This window comes from Camelus ferus, chromosome 17 (assembly GCF_009834535.1).
Source record: "Camelus ferus isolate YT-003-E chromosome 17, BCGSAC_Cfer_1.0, whole genome shotgun sequence".
Taxonomy (NCBI): Eukaryota; Metazoa; Chordata; class Mammalia; order Artiodactyla; family Camelidae; genus Camelus; species Camelus ferus.
In genome coordinates, this window is record NC_045712.1 from 27,822,096 (window position 1) to 27,849,084 (window position 26,989).

Below are 26,989 nucleotides of genomic sequence, written 5' to 3' on the forward strand. Positions count from 1 at the left end.
AAATATAGCCCGTTAGCGCACAGGCAGGGAGGCTCGGGTAGTTGGAGCGCTTCCGGCCCCAGTGTGTGGCTGCTGGGGTGTAAACAGGCTCCGTAGCCCGGATTCCACTCGGGCGGCAGCGGGCAGGGGCTCGGGGCTTGCAGTTCAGTCACAGGTAGGTGGCCCTCGGGGAGGGCGTGGGCGGCGAGTGCGCTGCGGCTCCTGAAACTGGCGGTGGGGGGATTGCCGGGAAGGCGAGGGTGGCGGACAGTGCCGCCTTGTTTATGTCTGTCCCTGCTGGGCCGAGGCACGCGGGGGTGACCAACTTGAGCTGAGGATTACTCATCTATCTGCATTTTCGGGTGGGGAGTGGAATTGAATGGGGAAGGAGGGCCCGTGCTCAGCAGGTCCGGGCTGCGGCGGCCGCTGCTGCTGCCGCAGGGTCCCACCCTCCTGCTCCCGCTTAGTGGGTTGCTCCCAGCGGGCTGCCCCGGTGCCCAAGGCTGAGTTCAAAACTTTCTAGTCCAAAGTGCTGTCCAGGGGAGATAAATCAACTTTGTTTGTGCTTCTTCAGCGCCCTGAAAGGGATGATTGATATCTGGCAGGGGAAGTCTGCACTCCTGGAGAGGCTTGGAGGTGAGGGTGGGAAAGTGATTGGAGACCCAGAGGAGAATTGTTTGGCTTTGTAAGCATTTCCACAGTGCTGGTGGCCCTTCTGATGGACCAAATCCTCTCCCATAACTCAGGGGCTGGCTGTTCTTCTAAGGAACCTCTGTAACCATGCCTGGTAGAGAAAAATCCCCAGATGCTCATGTACCTCTTATCTAACATTTCCTTGGGGACAATGTCTTAATATCTCTTTTTTTTTTCTTTGCATAACACATTTTTTGAGCTTCAGTAGGTGCCAGGTCTTAAGAACATGACATGTTATTACACGTGATCGTCCCACTAATCCTGAGCTTGCTGCCGTTGTTACATCCTGTCCGGATGAGAACACGGAGGTTCAGAGAGGTTAGGTAGCCATCTCAGGGACACACAGTAGTAAGAGGAGGAGGCAGGACTCCATCCCAGCAGGCTGACTCTGAGACTGTCCTCTTAATCCTATCTGTAGCAGCTGCCTCCCCTGGTCAGATTTTTCTAACTTAACAAATTACCATAAAAATAATGAGTGTCCCCAAGGAAACTGATCAGCTGACATAAAATGTAATTTAATTTAGAATTTGGCTGAAATATTGTGACTGTTGAGATTGACCTCACTTAAATATTTAATTCCTATTTACTCCACTGTTCCTATCAGAAAACTCACTGTCTTCCAACTGCGGGGTCCAGGCAGTGGCCATATGTGAGGTTAGAATGGAATTTGTGGGCCACTAAAGCCCCTTATTATTGCCCCCACGTCCTTTGCTGTCTCCAGAAGTTCCCATGGGTTACAGTCAGTCTCTTGGATCCAGCAAGGCTGATGGTAGGTGTCTCTGCACCTGGCAGATACACCTGCAAGAATGCTGTGGAGGGCCTGGGGCTGATCAGTCCAAGGGAAAGAGGGATCTGGAGGGCTCTGAGGGGCCGGTGGGGAGGAGGGGAGCCAAGCCTCTCTCCCCATGTCTGGTCCAGGTGACCCTCTGGCATCAGCTCCTGCCCTTCTCCCCTCCCCGCCCCACCTCCAACCCCATCCTTCTCCCTGCCTCGCAGAGGGAGCATTTAGGAACAGCTTGGCATGTGTCCTGTGGACTTTGTTGGTTCTCCTCCCAGACTCCCCCAGATCCTTCCCACCTTAGACTCTTTGAGATGTTAGCCCTGTACCCAACCCTCTGCCCCTCCTCCAGTCCAAACTGTCACTTGACAAGAAGTGAGAAGACTAGGTGACCAGAAAGTCCCCCCTCCCACCTGGAACCCTGGCATATGTTTCTAAGTGAGACTAGTGTTCTGGTGCCAGAGGACATATTTTTCCAGTCATGCCCTCTGGCTCGGGTAGCAGAGGGTTCTGTAAAGTGATTCTGATATACCTGGCTTGGGGAGGGAGCGTGGAAAAATATTCAACCAAGCCTGAGCTGATAGTCCTTTCCCCTTCCTGGCGGTCCCTGTGGGATTATTCCCAACCCCACCCTCAACCCCACCCTCAACACACACCTGAGGGCGTCCCTCCTCCTCTGCCTCTGCTGTCAGTTCCACATGCTGCACTGAAACTTATCCTTTCAAGCATCTGCTCTCCCCGCCAGATCGAGAGCCCAGAGGCAAGGACGTTCGTCTTTCGACATTTAGTGAGTATCCCTAAATGTCAGTTATTTAGGGTTCCCAGGAATCAAAGAACAGAAACACACACCTGGGAAACTGGCTCCACACCCTGGGTTTCTGTGTTGAGGTTCAGAAGTGGGAGCCTGGCATCTGTAGCCCCCACAGCCCCTCCAGTTCCTGGGTGACTGGGTGATGGTGTGACTGACTTGAGGGGCCAGGCTCTGAGCCCAGGTCAGGGGGCCCTGCAGGTGGCTGCTTCTGTCAGTAAACTGTGGCTTGGTCCATGGACAGATAAAGTTAGAATTAAACAAATGGTCAGATGGTTCGGCTTGTGTTATGTGTTGTGATGTGAAGTAAATAAGAGAGTCTGAGAGAGAGAATAAGAGAGGGCCCTACCTTAGATGAAGAGGCCGGGGAGGCCACTCTGAGGAGCGAACGCTGAAGCTGAGTCCGGGGCATGTGAGGGGGAAGCCACATGAGTCGGGGGAGAGCCTCCAGGCAGAGGGAGCTGAGTCTGAGGTGGGCAGAAGCGGGGGGCGGACGGGCTCTGAGGACGAGAGCGGCAGGGGCAAGTGGGAGAGGCTGGCTGAAGGTCTTATCGGGCCCTGTGAGGAGCTGGGATCTCCCTCTCATTCCAAAGAGAAGGCTCTGGAGGACCTGGGCCAAGTGGCAGCATGATCTAGTTCTGGTTGGAAGATGGGGGTCATTATTGTGTAGCAAATGGATGGGACGTGGGTGAGTGAGAAGTCCGGAGAACACCTGTGAGGCTTTTGCACAACTGAGGCCAGATGTGGCACTAATTGGTGGTGAGAAACACATGCCCTCTGAGATGCAGGGGATAAATCATATGTGTGGATGAGCGTGTGTGTGTGTGTGTGTGTGTGTGTGTGTGTCTGTGCAGGGGGTGGTCAGGCTGAGCAAACAAAGCATAAGGAAGTGACCTCCGGATAAATACGGAGTCGTTCTCCAGATGGGGAATTGAGGGAGCCTGGGATGGATAGATTCTAAATGAGTAAGTCTGGAGGGAACCATGTTTCTTTTGAGACAAGTGTGAGATATCCAAGTGGGTATGTCAAGGAAGCAGCTCGAGGTAGACACCAGATGTCACTAGAAATTAAGGCTGGTTTTTACAAGTGCCTCTTATTGTACGGCCCACTTTATTAGTTATTGCTGCATAACAAATCACCCCAGCCCTTAACAGCTTAAAACGATAAACATTTGTTATCCCACAGTTTCTGAGGGTCAGAAGCCTGGGGTGGCTTAGCTGAATGGTTCTGGCTTAGGGTCTCTCATGAAGTCAGGATTCTGGCCAGGGCTACAGCCATCTGAAGGCTTGCCTGGGGCTCTAGGACCTGCTTGGAAGGCAGCTTCCCCTCACATGGCTGTTGGCAGGAGGCCTCAGTTTCTCTCATCATGAGGCTTCTCCACAGGGGCTGCTTGAGCATCCGCATGGCATCGTGGCTGACTTTCCCCAGGGTGGTGATCCAGGAGACAGGAATACCTCGTAGGACCTAGTCTCAGGGGCCACACGCCATCGCTTTCACCACGTTGTATTTGTTAGAAGTGAGTCGCTAAGTCCAGCCTATGCTCCGGGAGACAGGAATTAATCTCTACCTTTTTAAGAAGAATGTCCAAGAGTTTGTGCATATAATTTAAAGCCAACTTATCCACCAAAGCAAAATGTTTAATATTTTATTATTCACGAAAGCTGGGCTCAGCGAACGATAACCCACAGTTATCACAGTGGGCACTGCCACTGCCACAGTGAGCCATGGAGTAACCCCCTCTCTCCTGATTCCCCCTCATCCCTCAGCACCTATCTGCCTGGTCAGGTGTATTTCACTGCTGCCCAAGGTCCACGTGGTTGCCCTTCACATATTGGAGACATTATTGTTGGCACCAAGTAGTGGAATCTCTGCTTAGGAGTTGGTGACTTAGCAAGTCGCCTAGCTTCCAGCCAGCTGCCCAACTTGAGATGGCTGGGAGGACACGCAGGCATCTGGGTGTCACTGGGGCAGAGAGTAGAACTGACAGCAGCAGGTCCCCCTGCCCCTGTGCTCATGGCCTGCCAGGCCTTTCCCCCTCGGATTGATCGCTCTTGTCCTGAGAATGTCTGCAGGAGGTGGCAGCTGGGCAGAAGCGTTGACCCAAGCCCACTGCTCGGGTAGGCCCACCCCAGGCAAGCACTGAGGGGCAGGCTAGGGGTTTTCTCTTTTGTTATGTAAGTACTTACATAACATCTTCCATTTTGTCTGTCAGTCTTTGAGACCTGAAATATTTGCTATTTTGCTTTTTATGAGAAAGTTTGCAGTAAAGCAAAAGGTTTTCCCAGGAGGAATTTTTTTCCCATTGTGGATCCAGCCTTTGAGATTTTCTGATTGTTGACATTTACACTCAGGGCCTGGAACACTAGGCCCTGGAGGGGACAAAGCCTGATGACATTCTGTGCGGGTGTCCTTTCTGATGCAGTGAGTGACCCCGTGGCTCCCTCCCCTCTCCCAGGTGTTTTCTCTCTGGAATATGCTCTTTGGCCGAGGACAGTGTAGACAAATCTAGAGAGGCTTTTTCTCGTAATTCTGTTCTAACCATGGGAAGCCAAATCTCCAGCGGAGAATTGGAATCAGAGCCCTCTTGCAACCGGGGAACTTTGCTGTCAAGTTCACTGAGGGTCCAAGCTAAAGCTCGGCATTCTTTTGCTGCCTAAGGAGGGGCTCCTTGGCTATAAAGTTTTCTCTAAGAGGCTCATGCTTTATTTGTGTTGAGTTTCCAGACTGGATCCTGAAGAGGTTAATATTTCTATAGTTCCGCAGAAAGCTAATGCTTAGAAAATTACATTTTACGTAATTGTCTGAAAGAATGAGTTGAATGGAATTCATGCTACAAAAAAGAGATTAGCTTTGTAAATTTGCAGGGGACTTTCATTCCTCCAAGCTGCTAAGTGAGTGACACCTGCATCTGACCCTGAATCTGCCTCCTCTCTGCTCCCCAAAGAGAGACTTTTTCCCCTGGGTGGAATGATTCTTGGACTCTTACAGTAAAACTGCTTTCCCAGTCTAAGCTCCCACCCATGGGACTACCGCCTCCTGGGTTAAGGGTGAACCTGTCCAGTTGTCTAGGGAGGCCTGGGCTCAGCCCTATTCTGCACAGGATGCCGGTAGCAGGGATGGACCTGGGATTTAGGAGCCGGTATTCCTTAGCTTCCCAGGGCCTCTGGATGTTACATGTAGATCCCAGCAAACATGGTCACTGCTTACCATTCTTAGAGTCTCTAGTTTTCATCACACACGTTTACAAACAGAACACCTGCTAGGCAAAACTGTGATTTAAATCCTGGCACATTCAACCCCCTCTCCCCGCCTTAGTTGAAGAATAGAATCTCTTTCTCTACTTGGCAAAACACAGGGAAAATAGTGAACGTGGTTGGATGACAAGATAGACCACCAAAGTACTGAGACTAATGTTGGTTTACAACTGTTAAAAAACAGAATACCAAGGCATCAAGCAAGAGACCATTCCTCTAAGACAGGAAACTGAGTTACACTTCTCCAAATTAGTGCATAGCAATTAACATACAGATTAACAGAGCTGATTACTTCTCAAGGATTTTATTGGCCTAAGAAAATAAAAGAAACTCAACAAGAGAGTTGGAGCCAGGACTGGTTGATCTAGAACACACACGCCGTGGACAGCGAGCGAAGCTTCCAGCTTGAATTCCGCTTGGATGACTGTCCCCAATGCAATCAAGTAGTTCAGTTTACTGTGGCTTTTTGGTTTGCTTTTATGTGTACACTTGGATTATGTGCAGAGAGTTCCTTAAAGAAACTAGGCTGCCTAATTCTTTCTCTTTTTAAAAATTTTCTCTATGACTGGCTATAGTCTTTAATCATTTGTTTTCAGGCTGATGCTTGACAGTCCTTTAGGGAGGCTTTTATGTCCAAAATCAAAGCCTTAAGACCTTTACAGCTCAGGTGTCCTGAGTTGAAGATAACAGAGCAAGAAAAGTGGTAAAAGAAAGCTTAAATGCAGAGATTTCTGGTTTGGGGTAGGATGGAGTAGGCGCACTTCACCCCGTCTCTCCCACTAAATGCAGCTGTAAAACCTGGGCAGGTTACACAGACCAGCAGTTTGAAGACACTGAAAAGTAAACAGCTGCAAAAGACGAGGGGCAGGACACCAGAATCCAAAGCAGCACAGAACCTGTGGTCTGTTTCCCTCTTTTCCCCTCCGGTAATCCCCACCCTGGACCCAAGGCAGCCTGAAACCCAGAGCTGAGCACAAAGCATCTCATTTTGCTTCAGGAGTAAGAAAAGTGACTCCCGATTTTCAGAGAGTGGGGGTAAATCCCTGTTTTTCTTTTTTCTTTTTCTTTTCTCCACCCTCTCATGCCTGAGCCCCCAGAAGACTGTGGGGCAGTAGCAGTGAGAGGTGGTGGAGAGAAGGTTAGTAGTGGAGGACCTCAGTCATCCAGATTTTGAGGACAGGATCCTCCCTTTCTGAGCAGAGGAGCTGTGGTCCCCAGAGGGGGAGGAAACTCATTGTTTTTTTCCTCACAGTCCTCCTGCTGCTTGGCGCTGACATGGTGCGGTTATAGGACATGTACAGCAAAGCCGGGTAGCTAAAGCCCCAGGTTTCCGGGCAGAGGACTGAAAAGTGAGCGCCAGGAATCTAGAAGGACCATGGAGACCACGGAGAGGGAGGATCTTGGGAGAACAGCCCCAAAAGGTTGTGTATGAGCTCGTGGGCTCATCACCAATCTGCAAGCTGCCCTGTGTGGCTCTGACCCTAACTAACCAGCTGAGAACTGAACCATCACCCCTTTCCCAGATGGCCACTGGGTGGCGCCCGTGGAACAGCTGAACCGCACTACCAAGTCAGGAGGCTGATCTGATGTGGGAATCGCACCCCTCAGCGGGCAGGTGGGGATATGAGGTCTGAATCCAACCAAACGGATCACCTACTGTGTCCATTATCAACCTATTACCTCTCTGCTGGGAATGCACTCTTTGGTGTGTGTGCTCTGTGACATACAATGGAATTCCTTTAAGTCTTTGTTCTTTAAAGTAAATACCATGTTAAACTTTCTCAGTAGAGGTTGCTGGAGGGACAGTGTAGTAGGAAGAGGTGTCCTGCCTTTCCCAGTGTGGGCAGTGGATCAGGAGTCTGGGACATCTAGCAGCCTGCCCCAGCCACGGGCACAGAATGTAGTCCCTTTGCAACCTAGCAGCCTTAGCTGGCAATAACCTTTCTGCAGCTCTCTTGACCCAGAAAACAGAGCCTTTGTGTAGCCCATGTGCTCTGAAGGCCTCCTGCCTTCCTTCAAAAGAAAAATGGAGAATTTGTCAGCAGACCTCCTTTAAAAGAATTATTTAGATAGAAAGCAAATGATACCAGAGAGGACCTTGGAACAATAGGAATGAAGGCAGAACAACAGACATGATAAATATCAGGGTAGATATGATGGGCTCACTTCCTTCTCATGAGTTCTTTGAAATAAGTTTGATGATCCGAAACCAAAAAAGATAACTTTGGTATCATCATAGGAGTTGTAAAGGTGAGAGCACAGGGGACCTCTCTGGCAGGAAGTTTTCTGCATCTCACCCGAAGTGGTAGAATACTGTTTCTAAGTAGACTATGAGACGTTAAGCCTGAATCTTATACTCCCTAGGGCAACCATGAAGAAGAAAAGACCACACAAAGAAACATAGTCAAAACCACAATAGAGAAAATAAAATGGAATAGTAAAAATGCTCATATAACACAAAAGAAGGCAGGAAAGTGTAAAAGAAAAAAAAACCCAAAAGAGGGATCAAACAGAAAACAAATAATAAAATGGTAGACCTGAATGTAAACATATCCTTAACTATACTACATGTACATTGCCTAAACATACCAATGAAAAGACAGAAATCATCGGAATAGATAGAATTAATGAATCAACAAGTTTCTGCCTATAAAATCTCACATTGACTATAACCATATATTTAGGCTAAAAGTAAAAGGATGGAATAAAAGTGAAAAGACAGCTCACAAAATGGAAGGAGATTTTTGCAAGTCATATGTCTGGTCAAGGACCTGTATCTAGAATATATAAAGAACTATTACAACTTAACAATAAAAAGACAAATAGCCCAATTTAAAAATGGGCAAAGGATCTGAATAGACATTTCTCCCAAGAAGGTATACAGATGGCCAACAAGCACATAAAAGATACTCAGCATCATTAGCTATCAGGGACATGCAAATCAAGACAGTGAGATAACCTTCACACCCTCTGGGATGGCTGTAATACAAAGACAGATGGTAACAAGTGCGGAAGAGGATGTGGAGAAACCCAAACCCTTAGGCTGCAGGTGGGAATATAAAATGGTGCAGCTGCTTTGGAAAACAGTCTGGCAATTCCTGAAAAGGTTAAACATGGAGTTATCATATGACCCTCCAATTCTAGTCCTATATATTTACCCAAGAGAATTGGAAACATATGTCCACATAAAAAGGTGCACCATTTGTATCTTTTTCAAAAATCCGCTTTAGGTTTAGGTAAAAGAGTTTTAAGAGAGATGAAAGACAGTCCCAGATGTCAGACATCAAAGGAAAGAGGGGAATCAACGGGGGTCATCATCTTTGGCTCCTCAGACTAAAATTATGGACCTCAAATGTTCAGCTGCACACACATGAACCAGTTCTTCCGCTCATAATAGCAAGTCATTTATGGAGAACACAAACCTGAGTCAGAAGTTTAAACATTTGGTTTTGTGTCCCTGCTGACTGCTATGTAGAAGTGTCTGGAAGTGGAACAGAGAATATTCAGCAGTCCTACTAATTTGCCAACTGACACTCTGTGTATTTGTGCAAATCAGGAAATGAATTTAGCCAGATTTCGATGCTGTAGGTAGGGGAAGTTTAAAACAATATCTAGAAACATATTTTACTTAGATAAGAGAGATAAATATAGCTTAGCGGAATGAACATTGAAATGCATTTTAATGTCCTAATAATTTTTTTCTGCAGCGAGCAAAACAAACAAAGACACTTAAACAGTAAAGATAAGGTGGGAAAATAAGAAGACAGAAAGCTCATTGAGTGGGCTGAGAGTCAAGCAATCTGGGTGCAAGTCTTTTATTTCATTCATTCATTCATTTACTCATTTCTTCTTTCAATGAATATTTATGGAGGGCCTACTATGTACTGGACTGTGCGAGGTCTCACTAAGAGGTTATGACCAAGGTGTACCTGAGTCTGACTTTTCTCGTGCTTAGAAAACCACATAAACCACATAAGCAGAGAGCAGCAGCTTGTGAGGGTTCATGTTGCAGGGCAAACCTCATAGGACAAATGCCCAGGATGTGCGGTCAGCCCTAGGTGGGAAAGTGCTCGGCAGGGCTTGGGTTTGTTACCTAAGGGTGGCTGGTGGTTAGCCTCGGATAACCTGGTGTGTGTGTGTGTGTGTGTGAATTCTGATTAACTCATCAAACTTACCCTTGAGTATGTTACAACCTACTGGGGAAGATCACACACCAGTAAATTGAATAGAATATGGAAACATGAAGCCTGAAGAATGCCTGGGGGGCTTTGGGAACCCACGTTTCAGCTTCAGGGTAGAGAGACAAGTGTGACGTTCTGAAGGAGATGACCCCAGATGAGTGTTGAACTTTGATTTACAGACAAGAGTACTCTCAGACCTTAAGAATATTAGCAACTATCATCCTGGCAGTAACAAGGCATTTCATCATTACCAATGAACTTGATTCCTTCATATTTTATCTTAAATTTCAAGTTAAAACTATTTTCTTCTGTGTGTGCATGAAGCTGACATACGTATATCTTTTAAATAGGTAATTGCATGCTCCCAAAATGGGACATAAAGTGGTCGTATTCGACATTTCTGTCGTCAGAGCCTTGTGGGAAACTCGTGTCAAGAAGCACAAAGCTTGGCAGAAGAAGGAGGCAGAAAGGCTCGAGAAAAGCGCGTTGGAGAAGTATGTGTTTTCCGTACTTGTCTTATAGCTTCTTTAGCGAGTAGGGGCTCTGGTGGGCTGCAGCTGTGTTGTGGAGGGGGGTGCCTTTCCTCTGAGATTTCTCCCTGTCACTGATAATTAACTACCTAGACTTCAGAATCGTTACATTGTTGTCCACAATGAACGTTCAATTTCTATAATAATAATACTTACGGCTCTAAAGAGCCACCCACATTCCAGGCACCGCCGTGCTGGGCTCGGAAAAGACAGCAGTGACATGATGAACTCCTGTGCGGTGAATTCTGCCCTCAGCCGGCTGTCTGATGCTCTCCGCCCATATCAGCCATGTGATGGCTGTTCTCTATCATGCTCTCAACCCTTGCCTGTTGAGCTGAATGCTAGCCAAGATTCATTATGCTGATGCCATCTTGACTTGGGTTGAAATGATGTGATTTGATTCCTGTCATGCAAACTCATGAAGCACGAGTCAAAAAGAGTTATTGTGTAAGTGAAAGCTAAGTTGAGTGCTTTGGAAAAACTACCTTTGTAATAGACACGAACCACATGATTGAATTAACACTGCGCAAGGTGGATAAAAGTACAGCGAGCTAGTAAGTCTGCATAATCCGGTGGCTTTGCACGTCTGTAGTTTTTATTCTCTTTGAAGAAACCAAAACTGGAATTCTTGGGTGCAGTACTATAGAAGAAAGGTGAAATGGGATCTGATTGGCAGATCTACTCTTGAAGGCAGCCCATGACCCTACATTAAGTTGACAAATGGTGACATATGTCTATGTTTTAAGTTAAAAATGAAATGTGTAGGGTGTGAATGTCTCTTTATTCTTGGTTCTCTACTTCTATGAAATATTTTGACTGGGCAAATACCAGTTCTGATCCTGCTTGGTAATTCAGCTGCTCCTGTAAGCATCATAGCTGTTCCAGGTGGTTACCATTATCCCCAGTCTGAAGACAAAGTTGGGACCTAAGTAACTTGTCCAAGTTGACACAACTGGTATGTGAAGGGCTTGGCCAGGCCTTTCCCTCTGTATAATGCTGAAATCACAGATAGTTGGAATGTGTTTTCACTTACCACTAATCTGAGATCATCCAATATGATGTGAACCTTGACTTTAAGAATTGGAACTGACGACCCCCGAAGCGGTGGGTCTGAAGGATCTGCACTAGCAGGAAATACACAGGTCTCAGGGCCCTGAGCCAAGGTGGCTCTCAGCCCTGCCCCAGCGTCCTCCCAACTGCTAGCATCCCGGCTTACTCTAGGGTGGGACAACTTGCTGAGCGGGGACCCAAGCCCTGGGAGGTTTATGGAGGTGTCTGTAGCCGAGGTAACCCCCTGAGAGTTCTTGGAACAGGAGGCACCTGCAGGAGCCAGGGGCCGAGAACCGCGCTGTGTAAGCCGCTCTGCCGTGGCCTTGCCTCTTGACCTCTGTCTTCGCCTGTGGTGCCAAAAGGCTTGTGTCCAGATTCACGTGCCTCATGGACGCAGGCTGGGTCCCACTTCAGGCTTGGTGCCACGGGGCTTGTGCTGTGTCTTACCTTAACCTAAGGCAGAAAACTTCTTGGGAACTTGTTAGGCTTTTCTAGCTCAAGATAAGAAAAACAGCCCCCAAGCTGGCTGGGCAGTGAGGAGGAAGTGGGAGGAGGGGAGAGGAATGTGGGGTTTGGGAAGAAACTTACTAGTTTCCCAGGACCTGCAAAAGTGAATGCAATGAATTCACCCCTTTTTTTGCAGGTATTTTTGAAATTCCACAATATGATTCATACTGTGATTGTTATGACTGTTGGAAGGTTAACCTTTAGTTCCTCAAAATCTGTTTCCTGTGGGAAAGTTAATATATTGAAAAATTGATGAAAGCTTTAAGAAAAGGCAATGATCTGGTTAATTTAAATGTGCTAAACCAGGCAAATCCCTCTAACTTGCTCTGTTACCTCACTTCGTGGTATTTCGATTTTGTAATTCTGTATTTGTTCCATGAGCTATATACCAACACTTAAAACTTGTAAGTAGAGATAAAATACAGAACATCGCTCTACCTGAAGGAAACTGAGTCATTTACAGGGAGAGGCATGCTTTTGTTGGGCTCTAAGTGAGGAACTTTTCATCCATTGAGGCTTTTTGCCATCTAGGCTAAGATTGTGGGCTCAATTCTTATGGAAAGAGTATTTTATTTCCACACTTACTGAATTCATTAATAGAACTCTAAGGGCATTGTTTTGTGTGTTTATCGTGTGTTTGAAGTTCTACTAAAACTCAGGTGGAAGATTATTCAGTTATACAGGTGATGAAATATAAACACAATGCCACTTTATTTATGTTAACTACTCTCAAGGAAGAGAATGGAACTGTAAAAACAGTTTATATTCTCACTGTAACCTTCCCTATCATTAGGTTTCACAGGGACTAAGACAAAACATTTTAAAAAGAAATCTGAAAAAGATTTGGTATTTAAATATATTTTATGTATGGTATCCAATTTTCTTTTTTTCTCCATTTTATGTTGGCTGTGCCGAGATATGTGAAATAGTTACATCGATTTGTAATTTGTGACATAGGAAAGCCGTGTTATGCAGTGCTTAATAGATATCATTTATTACATTGCCAGGCTCTGCCTTCAGGTTCAGTCTAAGAAATGAGGAAAGAAAAGTTAGAGACGTCAATCTGAGACATGCTCAGTGAACACAAGAACTTGCTGTGGCCGTGCTGCTGGTTGTTAAAGTTCTGGGAGGATTTCTTCTATTAGTTCAATCAGCATGTCTTGGCTCTCAGGTCCGCCTTGTATCCCTGACTGCTTCAGACAGAGCTAGAGCTACAGGTAGATATTTATTTATTATCATACGGTATTAAAATATTTAAATGACACAGAAGAGCTAATAATGGAAAGCAAACCATCCCAAGCCCCTGCCAGTATTTCCCAGCACTTCTAACTCTTCCAGCACATTCTTCTGGTATTAAATTCATATCTCTCCACATGCTGATATTCAAAAATGTGTCACCCTTATTACCTTGTTTACAGACTTCATATGTAGATCCTGAAGCCCCAGCTAGTTGATTACCCAGTGCTTTCCCGCAGCTCAGCTCCCTGTGACTAGGACCTGGGTAGGGTGGGAGCCGTGCCAGCCAATGCCATCAGCAAGATAGTTTTTTCAAATGCTCCTGTTTCCCCTAGCTTAGTGACAAGCAGGAAACTCCTGTGATATCCCAAGTTGTTTCTGAAGAGCAAAAGTCTGGTTAAGAGAGAAACATTTGCACATAGTCCTAGGGAACCAGCCCTGCAGAAATCGAGGATTGAGCACTTCAGGTAGCTATAATAGCACTTGCAAATTCTCTGAGGCAGGGATTTGCCTGGGTGGTTCAGGGAAGAGCCAGGAGGCTGGAGTGACTGAGCCAGAAAAAGTAAGTGAGGTGCATAGTAGGTGAGGTCAGAGAGGCATGGGGAGGCATTGCTTTTACTGAGTGAAATGAGAGACCCATGAGAGGTATGGGAAGCGTTGTGGTATGGTGTGACTGACACTGCCACGAGCTCACTCAAAAGGCTGGGTGAGGTTAGGCTGTAGGAAGGCAAGAGTGGTGCCTGCAAGAAGATGCTGGTGACTTGGATCAGGATGGGAACAGTGAAGATGGAGAGGAGAGGCCAGATTCTGGTAAAACTGACTATATTTGTTGATGGATTTGATGTGAGAGAAGAAAGAAAGCATAGAGTCAAAGATGACCCTGAGGTTTTGGGCCAGAGCAACTGGAAGACTTTTACTGAGATGAAGAAGTAAGTTTTGCAGGTGGAGGTCAGGAGTTTGGTGGGAACATGTTAACTTGAGGATGGCTTTGAGACATTCAGGTGGAGATGTTAGGAGGATTCAATGAAGAAGTCTTGGCTGGAGATCTATAACTGGGCATCCTCGGTGTATAGACGTATTTAAAGCCACAAGACCAGAAGGCATGAAAAGAATGAGTGTGGATAGGGCTCAGGAGAGGCCCGAGGACGGGGTGTTGGGACACTTCTAACCTTGGAGATTGGGAGCATGAGGAGGTGGCGGCACAGCGACTAGAGAGGCAGGAGGGTAATCAGCAGAGGGAGGTGTCCCGGAAGCCAAGTGACAAACAGATTTCAAAGAGGATGTGATGGGCTGCACTGAATACTGCAGATGGGTCAGACGAGATGAGGACTGGGTTTGACCATGGGACTTAGTGAAGTGGAGGACCTTGATGACCTTGATGAGAAGAGTTTCAAAAGCGTGGTGAGGGTGACGGAAGTGGGTTTATCAGAGAATAGGCAAGAGGAGGAGAAGCACAGGTACAAGCAAGGACACTCTGGTGGAGTTTTGCTGTAAAGTGGAGCAGAGGAACGAGGCTGATGGAAGATATGAAGCTGGAGTGGGGTCCCCTTTACGATGGGAGAAGCAATGCGTGCTTGTCCACTGACGTGAGTGATCCATGAGAGGGAAACATTGACGGAAGAACCATCATCGGAACAAGTCTCTGAGTCAGGGAGACGCCGGGCTTGGCAAGCATGGGGAGGGGCTGCGCATAGCTAGGATCTCGCCCATGGCTAGGGTATTGTGAGTTCTCCCATGGAACCGAGGGGAAGGCAGCGTCCACGCAAATGGATGCGAGTAGGTGGCATGGATGTGGTGCTGGCAGGCTGTGAGGTTCTATTTTTCTCTCATTTCTTTTCTCCCCGAACTAGGAAGCCAGGTCATGAGCTGAGGCTGAGGATGGGGTAGGTGGTGATGGAGTTTGGCTTGAAAGGGAAAAAATGTCCAACAGTCATCTAGGGCCTCCGGCAAAGGAGTGCACTAGGGAAGTGTGATAAAACCGCTGAGCAAGAGTGAGGACGCTGGGTTCGTTGTCATCAATTCACAGGAGGCCAGTTTGCAAGGCTGTGATTTTTCTTCCACGCTTATTTACCACGTGGGTGCAGGGGCAGAGCAGGGGGAGAAGTGGATGTAAACTAAATGGAGGTTTGCGCCGGTGAGTATCAGAAAGCAAGAGGGGCAAGGGCATTGAGGGAATATAGCAGGAGGTGATTAAATGAGAACATAAAATTTGTTTTTACAAATGCTTTATTGAGGAGTAATTGACATACAAGAAACTACACATATTTAAAGTAAAGTGTGCAATTTGTATGACTGAATTCTACCATGAGCACAGCACTTGGCCCAGTGCTGCTGCCGGTAGGAAATAGAGGCGGAGCAACTTTCCTGGGTGAATACACAAGCCAGGAGGAAAACCAAATACAGTACACAGAATAGGCAAGCTCAATCATTTTCTGACAGGCAGGGCTTCATAACATGATCCTATTGTCATTCTCACCAATTACTCCCGTAAAATACTAGAAAACAGGACTGATCACACTAGTATTGCTTGTATATAAAAGGAAAAAGTAATATGGAAAACAGCTAAAGTCTGTATCCAGACTTGAGGGCATATTAAGTAGCCTTACAAAAAACTTAAAAAAATAAAAAACAGGTTTTCTCTAAGTAGGGTTTCTTTTTCATTCTTCAAGTGAAATGTGAGAATGCATTGTAGTGCTCCCATACCATATCATGACTATTCCAGATCCATAACTCTGAACTGTCATGTGAAGTGGCATTTGTACATAAAGCCACTTAAGAAGAAAAATTTAATACTAATACGGTCAAGTGATTTGCAGGCCCAACGGAGAAGCAGCCAGAGTCACAGAGGAAGTCAAACATTCCTGGGTTTGAATGCCTTTTTGCCTTTCACCTCCTGTGGTACCTTGGGCAAGTCACTGCTCTTCCCAGAAGTTTCCATAAGTGTGAAATGAAGATAATGTCCTACTTGTAGGGCTGTGAAATTAAATGAGCTAATAGGTGAAGATAGATGTGGATTTAAATCCTGGGTCTGTGTACCACTTACTGTGTGACTGTGGACAAGGAACTGGTCAACTCAATTCAACATATATTTATTAAATTCAAAGTACTAGGGATGCAGGACAGACATGGTCCCTGACCTCAGGAAGTTTACATTCTGGCAAGGTAGACAAAAACTCGAATAATCAGAATACAGTGTTAAAGGCAACGATCTGGTGTTCTGATAATTACGTCAGGTTGGTCTGAATGAAGTGTGATACTGTAGTACACACAATAATGGTAGGATGTACGACTCGTGCTGAATGCAAAGGCTTTTTAAAGAACATATCCATTTACCATCACTTCATTTACAGCAAAACTATATTTTTAAATGTCACACTTTTTGACTTACCTCCCAACATTTCTTCTTCAAATGTGTACACCTTTGAAATACAGTTGGACTCAACCCAACATTTTTCATTCCTTCTGCAACAGCCTCAGCCTGACCCAGGATAGGCCAGATCATATAGCTAAACCACAAGTTAATAAGAATTCTGCATGATAAGTGGTGATTGTATACATGCAAAAAGCCATAAAAGGAATATTTGACTAGAGTGGGAAATGGCTGCCTCCAAAGACCTTTCAGGTGAGGCAATGTATTCTTAAAATCTGTTCATTTGAACTGAAAGGTATCCATAGGAAGAATGAACCTCACTTTCTAGATTTTAGTTTACCAGTAGCTGCTGACTGTCCTTGCTAGGCACACAGCTTATAGCAGTATTGAAAAGTATAGCAATATGGAAAGATAGCATGAGAAAACGCACTCCCCTTCACCCATTGTAATGATAAGAGTACTAATATTTATTGAATACTTACTGTATGCCAGGCACTGTTTTTATATGCTTTAATGTTTCATCTTTTTTGGGGGGGTGGGGGGAAGGTAATTAGGTTTCATTTATTTATTTATTTTTAATGGAGGTACGGGGGATTGAACCTAGGACCTTGTGCCTGCTAAGTGCACACTCTACCACTGAGCTATACCCTCCCCCCTGCTTTAATATTTTATATATATTATTTCATCTCATCCTCACAATAACCCTGAGATAGGCATTATCATATCTCAACTTTATATATGAAAAAACTGAGACGTTTTAAAGCATTTAAGCAACTGCCCAAGGTTGTCCAAGTATCCCCCAATATGTGAATTTATTCATAATTCTGTATATGAACTATTATACTAAGCTGTAACAGTATCATACATGTTATATCATGTAACAACATATTATATAACCTACTCAAAAAATCTAAAGGATGAGATTTTAAAAAGAATTGCCAATAAAGACCCCAGTATTTTTTTTTAAAGTGTACAATTTGAAAAGTTCCCCATACTTATACGCCTGTAAAACCATCACCACAATCAATATAATGATCATATTCATCACCTTAAAAGCTTCCTTCTCATCATTTGTAATCCTTTTCCCTCACCTCCCAGCCACCCAGCCCCAGGCTATCACTACTTTCTGTCACTATAGATTTTTAAATTTATTAGAGTCTTATATAAGCAGAATCATTTATGGGATCATCCTTCTTGGTCTGGACACTTTCATTCAGCCTAGTGATGTTGAGATTCATTCATGTTGTAGAGTGTATTAGTAGTTCATTTCTTTGCATTGCTGAGCAGTATTCCATTGTATGGATAAACTACAGTTTGTTCATTCACTCACCTGTGAATGTACATTTGGGTTGTTTCCAGTTTGGGGCTATAAAACTAACATGAACATATGTCCACGTCTTTGTATGGACATATGCTTTCTTTTCTCTTGTGAATACCTAGGAGTGGAATGCCTGGATCATATGGTACCCAGATTATCTTTATAAAATCCACTAGAATGCAGACGGTTGGTGACTGGCAGGGTTCAGCTGTGTCCCAAACCCCCCACCCCTCACCAACAGCACACCTGAGAATTGAGTCTACTTTTATCTCCAGTTACTGACATTTACAGGTTACACCCTAGCCCTGCTCCTAACTTTTGATTAGAGGAAAGGTTCAGTCAACGAAGCACTTGGTAGAATGTTTCAACATGTGTGATTTCCTTTAAAAGCGTGGTCCCAGCTCTGCATCACAGATCTCTGGCTGGCTCCCTGTCTTCTACCTGCTGTCTTGGCAGCTTTGCTCCTCTCGTAACCCTCCTGACTCATTCTCTTTTAGTATTTGCATGTTGCATTTAGTTAAGAATGGGAAATTATGAGTGCATGAAGCAAAGAACTGATCTTGAGTGCCCGGTGGCTGAAACAAAAACCAGACAGGGCCAAAAGTAATTGAAGCTCCATCCATAAGGAGGTGAACATAATCCCAAGACTAGAAGGGACATGGCAGGAAGGTCTGGGCTGTCTCTCCGCACCTCACAGTGCCCCTGCCCAACTTCTGAAACCCTGAGTGTTCACAGAGCACCTACCTCATGTTAAAGCATAATTTTTTAAAAAGGTGAAATCATGATTCTGTTGCAGATATGAAAGGAACGCGTGTTAAAGATATTATTTTTCTCATAATTTACATGATGGAAGCAGTAAGATGTTGCAACCAGTTCAAAGGGGAATCCAAACGACAGACACATTTAGAGATTCAGTCATAATGAACTGAACTTGCAAATGGGACAAACTGGCTTTTCAGAGATCGAGGGACGGTAGTCCCTCCACTGGACAGAATTGATCTGGGTGTCTGTAGACAAGAATGATTTGCATTGCTGTCAATTTTCTACAAGTTAACTTCAGTCTCCACAGAGTTGTAAAATAGCTTAGTCAGCGACAAAGGTGCACACTTCTATAGGATCAGATAAAATCCTCAAGACTTCAGCATTCCAGAAAAAGGATATCCAGCAGTCTCTTGTTTTTTTCAGCTTTATAATTCTTCTTACAACTGACAGTGCCTGGTAGTCCAGGCCAGGACTTCCCATGTGCCCAATCCTCAAAGATGTTCCTGCCCTAGATTCTTTCCCCTGTTCTTGCCCCTCCTGACCACAGGGTCCTAGGCATGCCTGAGACCCCAGAGCTGACTGATTTAGTCCACTTTTCCTTCAGGGACTAGCTGAGAGTTTCCATCCTAGGACTGACCCTCTACTACAGAGTTTATTTTCCATTTATTTAGCATTTGCACTGCCTCAGACCATGGAAAGATCAGGGCTGAATCTGCAGCCTGTTTCTAAAGCCCCTAATCCTGCCTGCCACCAAATCCGAGTTGGGCTGAGTAGGGCCAGAGGCCTTCCTGAGTGTAGAATGCACCAAGTTCCTATCAAAGGTGGGCTAACTTTATTTTGAGACAAAATCTGTGTGACAGATTTGAAGGAAAACCACAGTGAACTCTGTGTACTGCACAGGATGTTCACCTGTTAGACTCTAAGCAGATATCAAATCTCAAAATGGAGAAAGACTCCCTGGTGCAAAACACTGTTCTAGCGACTGCATGGGCATCTGGAGGGGCAGCATGGAGCTTATGACCACGCTGGGGAAATAAGCCATAAATGCAGAAAACTATAAAATGTTAGGTCAGAGAAGTAGCGACCAGAAGGTACTGGGAGTGGTGAGGAGGCTGAGTCCTGGGCCAGCTCCAGTGTCTGATTGGAACTGGAGTTTATGAATAACAGGTTCACCTGCAGGAGTGAAGTTTCCCATGACAGCTGATGGATGACATTCTAAAATCAGGTATTTTAAGCCTTGTATTTTTAAAGATTTTGGGTTGGCACCTCATAGTATCAAAATAAATGGTAATTACTCAAATACACAGGTAATTTTGGTAGAAGTTTTAGCCATCTAATTCACCTCCTCTACGTTTTTAGTTAGAGTTGCTAATAATTCACAACTCTTGAGGGTTCAACATTCCCCCTTCCGTTCCCCACAGCGGAGGACGCAGGAAAGGAGGGCGGGGCCGGAAGTGGAGGGGAGGGCTTGTCTCCCTCTGTCCGGAAATTGGCTGGCGTGAGAACCGCGCCTGCGCGGAGGTGGTCCGCCGGCCATCTCCGGGCAGACAGGGCGATTCCCTAGGAGGTAACCGCCACTTCTGCTGCGCGTTTTAGGATAAAGGAAGAGTGGAACTTTGTGGCCGAGTGCAAGAGGAAAGGCATCCCCCAGGCTGCGTACTGCAAGAATGGCTTCGTAGACACCAGCGTGAGGCTTCTGGATAAGATTGAAAGGAAGTCTCTCGCAAGACAGAGTTCGCTTTCCAAGGAGAGAGACAAACGGAGCAGTGAGTTCGTGTTCGAACTTTCGGGGGAGCACTGGCAGGTGAGTCGATGCATTCCTGTGCTTGCAGCAAGTGGAGGCTCGGTGCAGCGCGGTGGCCGGCGTGTGCTGCCAGGCTGAGCTCGGGGCGTTGACCTTGGCCCCGTGCGCGCTCTTGTCTTTCGAGAGCTTTCTCCTGGATACGAAGGAGCCATTGCTTGCTCTTAAGGGGCTTCCCGCGTCTCCTCCGCCGTAAAGGACTGTGTAGTCCGGGAAAGAGCAGCGGGATCCTTCTGTGTCCCTCCGAGACTGCGAGGGATTGGGACCCAGCGGCTCCCCCAGGATGGCACAGCCTTTGAAATGCTTAATTTTGCCGCCTTTCCCCCGCGCCTTACATTAAAAATAACTCTTGACTTTTTTTTTTTTTTTAATGCACTGAACATATGACTTCTCTAACACCCCTTTGTGGACCGTGAACTTGGCTGGCTCGTCACAGGGTGTAAAGCAGCAGAGGAATTTCTCAAACCCTTTAGCCAGTTTTCCTCTGAGAGGCTGAGTCCAGGACCAAGGTGCACCCTCTTTCTATCCTCAGGTGCTTCCTATTCTCACTCCTCCAGCTACCGCTTGGCTTGGAGAGGCGTCTCAGGGCTGCCCGTAATCTGACGTTTCATGGTTGAATTGGTACGAGGTGTGCAGGGGGCGGTGCGGGGGCGGGGCCAGGGCAGGTGAGCTCGGGCTGTGGTCCCTTCAGAGGGACAGGTTCTCAGGGACCTGCCCTCCATCTCTTTTTATCCCGCCATTTTGTGGGGAAATGGACTCTGGACTGGGAGACCAAATATTTGGGGGTGTTTCTTTATTGGCCGTGTAACCAGCGGCAGTTGACGCCACTGGTATACATTTTATGTTCGTCTCTTGTCATGTGATGCTTGCCTTGACCCCCTGTGAGGGCTGTTGTGAGGACGAAATGAGCGAATATTCTGTGACACTGGCTTGTTAGGACACAGTCCTCTAAAACTGGGAGAGATTATGACTGTGAAACCCCTTGGGTGGTCCTCCTGCATCGCCATCAATGAGATCAGTGGATATGCGCACACTACCTCTGGCGGGGAGGAGGGGGGCGAGGGAGGGCCTGCCTGGATTTCTAATTAAATACCACTGGTTAATAAGTAAAACAAAATAAATACCACTGGTAAATCACTCTCAGGTGTAGTCGTTTAAGGTGATCCCAGCTGGGCGGCTCACCCAGCCCACTTGGGGAACCTGCTGCATCCCTTCGGCTCACAACGGCTTTGGAAAAGCATTTTAAAGAGCATTTAGGGAGTGCCTAGTGTGGTAAGGGAGACAGAAAGAAGGTTATGAGTCAGCAGGAGACCCCAGGGGGAACCATGTGAGCACTGTCTTCGTTACTTACAGCCTGTTGATCCCTTCCACTGGGTTCCCTGAGCCGGTGCCCTATCCTGATGGGTACCCACCCCAGGGAGGACTCCAGGGCCTCAGGCATTCATTAGTATGAATGTCAGTTGTTGCTTTCCTCCCCCAGAGAGACTGGTTTCAATCTTATCTTTAAATAAGGAGTGAAAAGTTCACCATCTTAGAGTGCTCCTGGTGGTGAGGCAGTTCTGGCCTCTGACATCACACCAGCCTGCCTGCTTGACTGCTGCAAGAGGTCACCAAGGGTTGGACAGCGTGGTGGAGCTTCTGGGGCCTTGGGGACTGGGTGGTGAGAGCTCTGCTGAGGTCACTTAGGGCTGGCTGTGGGACCTTTATCTATGGCTTCTGGTACCTGTTGCGGGGGGACTGGTCATTCCTTGTGAGATGGAAGCCCCCGGGCCCTGCTCTTTCAGGGGGAGTCTCTCCCAATTTTATTTAACAGTGCTTCAATGGATAGTTTCACTTCTGCTATCAAGTTGTTGCTTTCCAAGAGCTGCCTGTTTTGGGAATGAATGAATCCTGTGATGTGGCTTTATTTTTCTACTTTTATAGATAACTCTTAAATTTTTCTTGAAAAATTGTGTCATGTTTTCATTTCATGGGGGCTTTTCTTACCTATCTTGGGATCAATAGCTTTTTTGGAGGAAGTTTCCGTATCTCAGAGTCTCCTTTTTCTTTTAGGGTTTGTTTTGGTCCGCACGTTGGGGCTCTCCCGCACTTCTGGAGACACTGGGAGCGCTGACACGCTGATTGGAGTGTGTCAGGTGGGGGCTTCTTTTTTGTTTTGTTTTGCTTTGTTTTTTTTTTTGTTTTGTTTTGTGAGGGCATTGCTGTGGAGCCCCCATTTCACCAGCATGCTCCCCCTGGGAGTGGGCATTTATGATTTGTCTGCAGCTGGTGAGAGCTCGCACAGTAGGGTCCTCACACATCCTCCAGGCGGGGCAGGCCTCTGGGGCCGAGAGGAGAGCCGGGGTGGGCAAGTCTCAGCACTCTTCACGCATCCTGTGGTTGCTGCCTCCCCCCAAGAGATACCTGCTGATCCCCAGTCCAGGGATTCCATTTAACCCATCCAATGAATAAGCCTTCCTACAGGGGCAATGGCTATGTGACATGGATGGGGTCAGGGAATCTGGTCCTCAGACTTTGAACCTTACCTCCTCCTTTTAGCCCTGCCTTCCACTTCCAGACATGCCCCTATCTTCTACTACCTGAGCTTCGGGGGCATCTGGTGTGAAGTTTGGGGTGTATCTGATCGTTCCTGCTGCTGCTGGTCTAGGATTGAGTGGGTTGGGGGAGCTGGGTTACCATCTTCCAACTTTTCATGCTACCAGCACGTTGCTGCCGCCGCCTCCCTTGTGTTTCTCTTAGCCCTGCGGTGAGGTGGATGCCTTCAAAAAAGAATTCCTTTCCTGTCATCTCACATGGAATTTTAGAGAGGAGCAAAAGTCTGTGTATATTCAGTCTGCCATCTTGACCCTGTCCCTTTTATTTTTATTTAACACATTATCTTAAGATTTTTCTCATGTTATTAAAAATAGTTCTGGATATAATTTTAGAAGGCATAATAAACTTTCCAGGCATGCCATGATTGAAAGCGATATGAGAGAAGTTAGTTACGAGGCACTCGATGTTGAAGCCTCAATAAAGAGAATGTTGTCATGACTGGGGGTCAGCTCCCTGATGTCCCCACTCATCATCTTGTCTCAGCTGCAGGAGGAAACCCTCTGGTCTGGTGTGGGTTGCATTCAGGTCTGGAGGTGCCAAGATGGGTTTGCCAGGCCTGGATGCTAGGCCCTGTCACCCGGGCCAGGCTTGGTTTAATGTTCTACTGTCACTGTCTTGACATTCTGAATAAGTTTTAGCAAGTGGCCTGCATTTTCATTTTGTACTAGTTCCTGAAGCTGTGTAGCCTGCCCTTACCCTAAGTGACCCATTTAAATGTCTGTGGGTTTCAGTTTTCGTCTTTTAAATGGGCCTGAATAATACCCACTCTGTCTTAAAGGGTACGTTTATGTGAAAGCATATTTAAGGTGAAAGCACTTTTGCAAGTTAAAATCTTAACCCACATATCCAATAGCAATGATCTTAAAGCCCATTACAGGTACTGGGTACTGAGCAAAGGGTCATTGTGGACTTTCTGGTTGCTGCCTCCACCCCACTGACCTCTCCCCTCTGCACTCCTGCCCCACTTGGCTAATGGTGCGCTGTGGTCAGCTCTGTGAAGTCAGGGGATACGCGTGTCCCTCATTGCACAGCACACCTTGCTTGCAGTGGGGGCTTGTAAACTCATGAGCTGAATTTCTTCAAGTGGACAAATAGCCCCCCTGAAGTCTTAAGCACTTCTCAGCACCTTTACAGTTTTATCCCAGAACACTTGAGCCAGGGGAGGCCCTGGATATGGCTGAGTTCCTCTCTGTCACTTCAGAAGTGAAGGACCAGGGAGGTGGTGTCCCTGGAAGATGGCAGAGCCTGGCCTGGTGTGTGGGTCTCCTCAGTGTCATTCTGGGCTCTTTCCCTGTTGTAGACTCATCAAAAACATTTGGAAATTTACTTTATTAACAAATACTAGATGTTGATCAAGTGTTTTTGTGTGGGGGAAGGGGAGGTAATTAGGTTTACTGATTTACTTTTAGAGGACGAGGTCCTGGGAATGGAACTCGACCTGGTATATGCTAAGCACGCGCTCTACTACTTGAGCCGTACCTTCCCCACATCAAGTATTTTTTTAAAAGCCACTAGTACAGAGGAAGGGAAATGCAGCACACATTTTAAAATCTAAGGGTATGGCCAGATGACTTTTTTTTTTTTATTTCTTCTTCTTTTTTAATAGACTATTCTTTTAGAGCAGTTTCAGGTTCACAGCAGAATTGAGCAGAAAATACAGAGTTCACACATAGCCTTCCCCACCCACACATACATACTCGCCTACCCTCAACATCCCTAGTCGGTGTGGCATATTTGGCACAATTGATGAACCAACATGGACACATTATCATCAACCAAATCCATAGTTTACATTAGGGTTCACTCTTGATGTTGTACATTCTGTGGGTTTTGACAAATAGATAATGACATGTAGCCACCACTGTAATATCATATGGAATAATTTCATTGCCCTAAAAATCCCTTGTGCTCCAAATGACATTCTGGAAAAGGCATGGCTACAGAAACAATAAAAATACAGTGGTTTCCAGGGGTTTGGGGAGAGGAGGGAGGGAGGAATGAAAAGATGCAGATGGTGTTTTTAGAAGATGTTAAATTAGTATGTTGTAAATAAATAATACGTCATGGCTTTGGGTGGGAGCCTGGTTGTCAGCATTCACTCAGCATTTGATTTTAATACTGTCGTGAATTCACGGCCCTTTTGAACTTGGGCTGATCTGCTAGTTAATGACAACAGCATTGTCTTGCTTTGTTTGGAATGGCTGTAGAGCTGGCAGTTAAGGCTAATGCTGTCATGCACGCTCCCTCGCTTCTTGTTTTTGAAATAAATGCAGTTTTCCTTTGCTTTGTGCACGCTGCCTCTGAAATCCAACACACAGAGGGCCTAGTTCTGATCGGTGGAATCCATTCTGTTCCAGGAGCTCCCAGATTCCTTGAAGGAGCAGACACACCTGAAAGAATGGCACATAAGCAATACCCTGATTCAAATCATTCCTACATATATCGAGCTGTTTCAAGCCATGAGGATTCTGGATCTGCCAAAAAACCAAATCTCCCGTCTTCCAGCTGAAATTGGTATGTTCTTTAGCCGGAGGCTTCAGGCCCCTTGTCTGGGAAGCAGGTGACACTGGGAATGCTTCCTTCTCCCGCTGCCCCGGAAGTTGCTGGGCAGGGCTGTTCTGTGTGTTCCCAGAGCTTCAGGTTCACAGTGTCCCCTCTGGGTGGTGATGCCACAGTCTCACCTGCCTAACCTGGAACGTGCTGACATCTGCCAGGTGCTCAGAAACTAGAAGACTCATGAGGGAGTGATGCTCTGTTTAGCAACTTTTTCTCCTTTTGGTTTTAGAAATACAAACATGCAGTAGTATGTTTACTGTAAACATACGATACAGTATATTGCGTCCACATATTAGTTAGTTGATAAAGTCAGTTTAGCTTATGTTATTTTGATCAAAATTTTATTATTTTCAGTCATATTGTTGTTCAGCTGCTTCACTTTAAGTGACGACCACAGTGATCATTGTCACTGTTTCTTTCTCTTGGGTGTGAGAGGCAGAGGTCTTGGGGCTGCATGGAGCTCCACACTCACGATGCACACCCTCGGACCAGAAATGCACCATCCATCAGGACAGTGGTTCTTGTGCATGTCCTGCTGGGTGTGCAAAGACTACAAAGCCCAGACCACCTGTATACCCAGACTAGGATTAGGTGACGTCTCCCCCAGACGAGCAGCAGACTTGCTGACCACTTGTTATAGAGGAGTGGGTAACTCAGGTTCACTGTACTTTAGCTGCACCCCGTGTGGAGTGTTGTTTTTTTAAATATATTTTTGTTAAAGTATAGTCAGTTTACAATGTTGTATCAATTTTCGATGTACAGCACAATGCTTCAGTCGTACGTGAACATGCATATATGCACTTTCATATTCCTTCTCACCATAGGCTACCACAAAGTATTGAATGTACTTCCCTGTGCTGTACAGTATAAACGTGTTGTTTATCTGTTATATATATCAGGGTCTGCAAATCTTGAACTCCCAATTTACTCTTTCACCACCTGGGTAACCATGTTTGTTTTCTATGTCTGTGAGTCTGTTTCTGTTTTGTAAATAAGTTTGTCTTTTTTTAATTAAAGATTCCACATATAAGTGATATCATATGGTATTTTTCTTTCTCTTTCTGGCTTATTTCACTTAGAATGACATTCTCCAGGTCATTCCATGTTGCTGCAATGGCATTATTTTATTCTTTTTATGGCTGAGTAGTATTCTGTTGTATAAATATACACAGCTTCTTTATCCACTCATCTGTCGATGGACGTTTCCATGTCTTGGCTACTGCAGATAGTGCTGCTGTGCACCTTGGGGTGCGTGTAGCGTTTTGAGTTGAGGTTCCCTCCGCGTATATTCTCAGAAGTGGGATTGCTGGATCATATGGTAAGTCTATTTTTAGGTATTTTTGGGATCTCCATTCTGTTTTCTATAACAGATACACCAAACTGCATTCCCACCAGCAATGTGGGAGGGTTCCCTTTTGCCCACACCCCTTATCGTTCATGGACTTTGGAACGATGGCCAATCTGACTGGTGTGAGGTGATACCTCCTTGTTGTTTTGATTTGCGTTTCTCTGATAATTTGTGATATTGAGCATTTGTTCATGTGCCTTTTGGCCATTTGTATGTCTTCATT

At 45.9% G+C, this 26,989-nt stretch overlaps 1 protein-coding gene across 2 annotated transcripts in view; it reads left to right on the plus strand.

Moving 5' to 3' along the window:
- Nucleotides 1-26,989, plus strand: part of LRRC2 (leucine rich repeat containing 2) — a 44,206-nt gene continuing 17,217 nt past the window's right edge. Inside the window, exons 1-4 of one of the 2 annotated variants that reach the window (XM_006194471.3) lie at nt 1-154; nt 10,044-10,187; nt 20,063-20,270; nt 25,220-25,376. In XM_006194471.3, the coding sequence (XP_006194533.1) occupies nt 10,063-10,187; nt 20,063-20,270; nt 25,220-25,376 (490 nt within the window). In that variant the 5' untranslated portion in view covers nt 1-154; nt 10,044-10,062. Of the gene's footprint in view, nt 155-2,047; nt 2,238-10,043; nt 10,188-20,062; nt 20,271-25,219; nt 25,377-26,989 lie in introns of those variants that run through there. The other variant, XM_032458679.1, reaches the window with a different exon arrangement.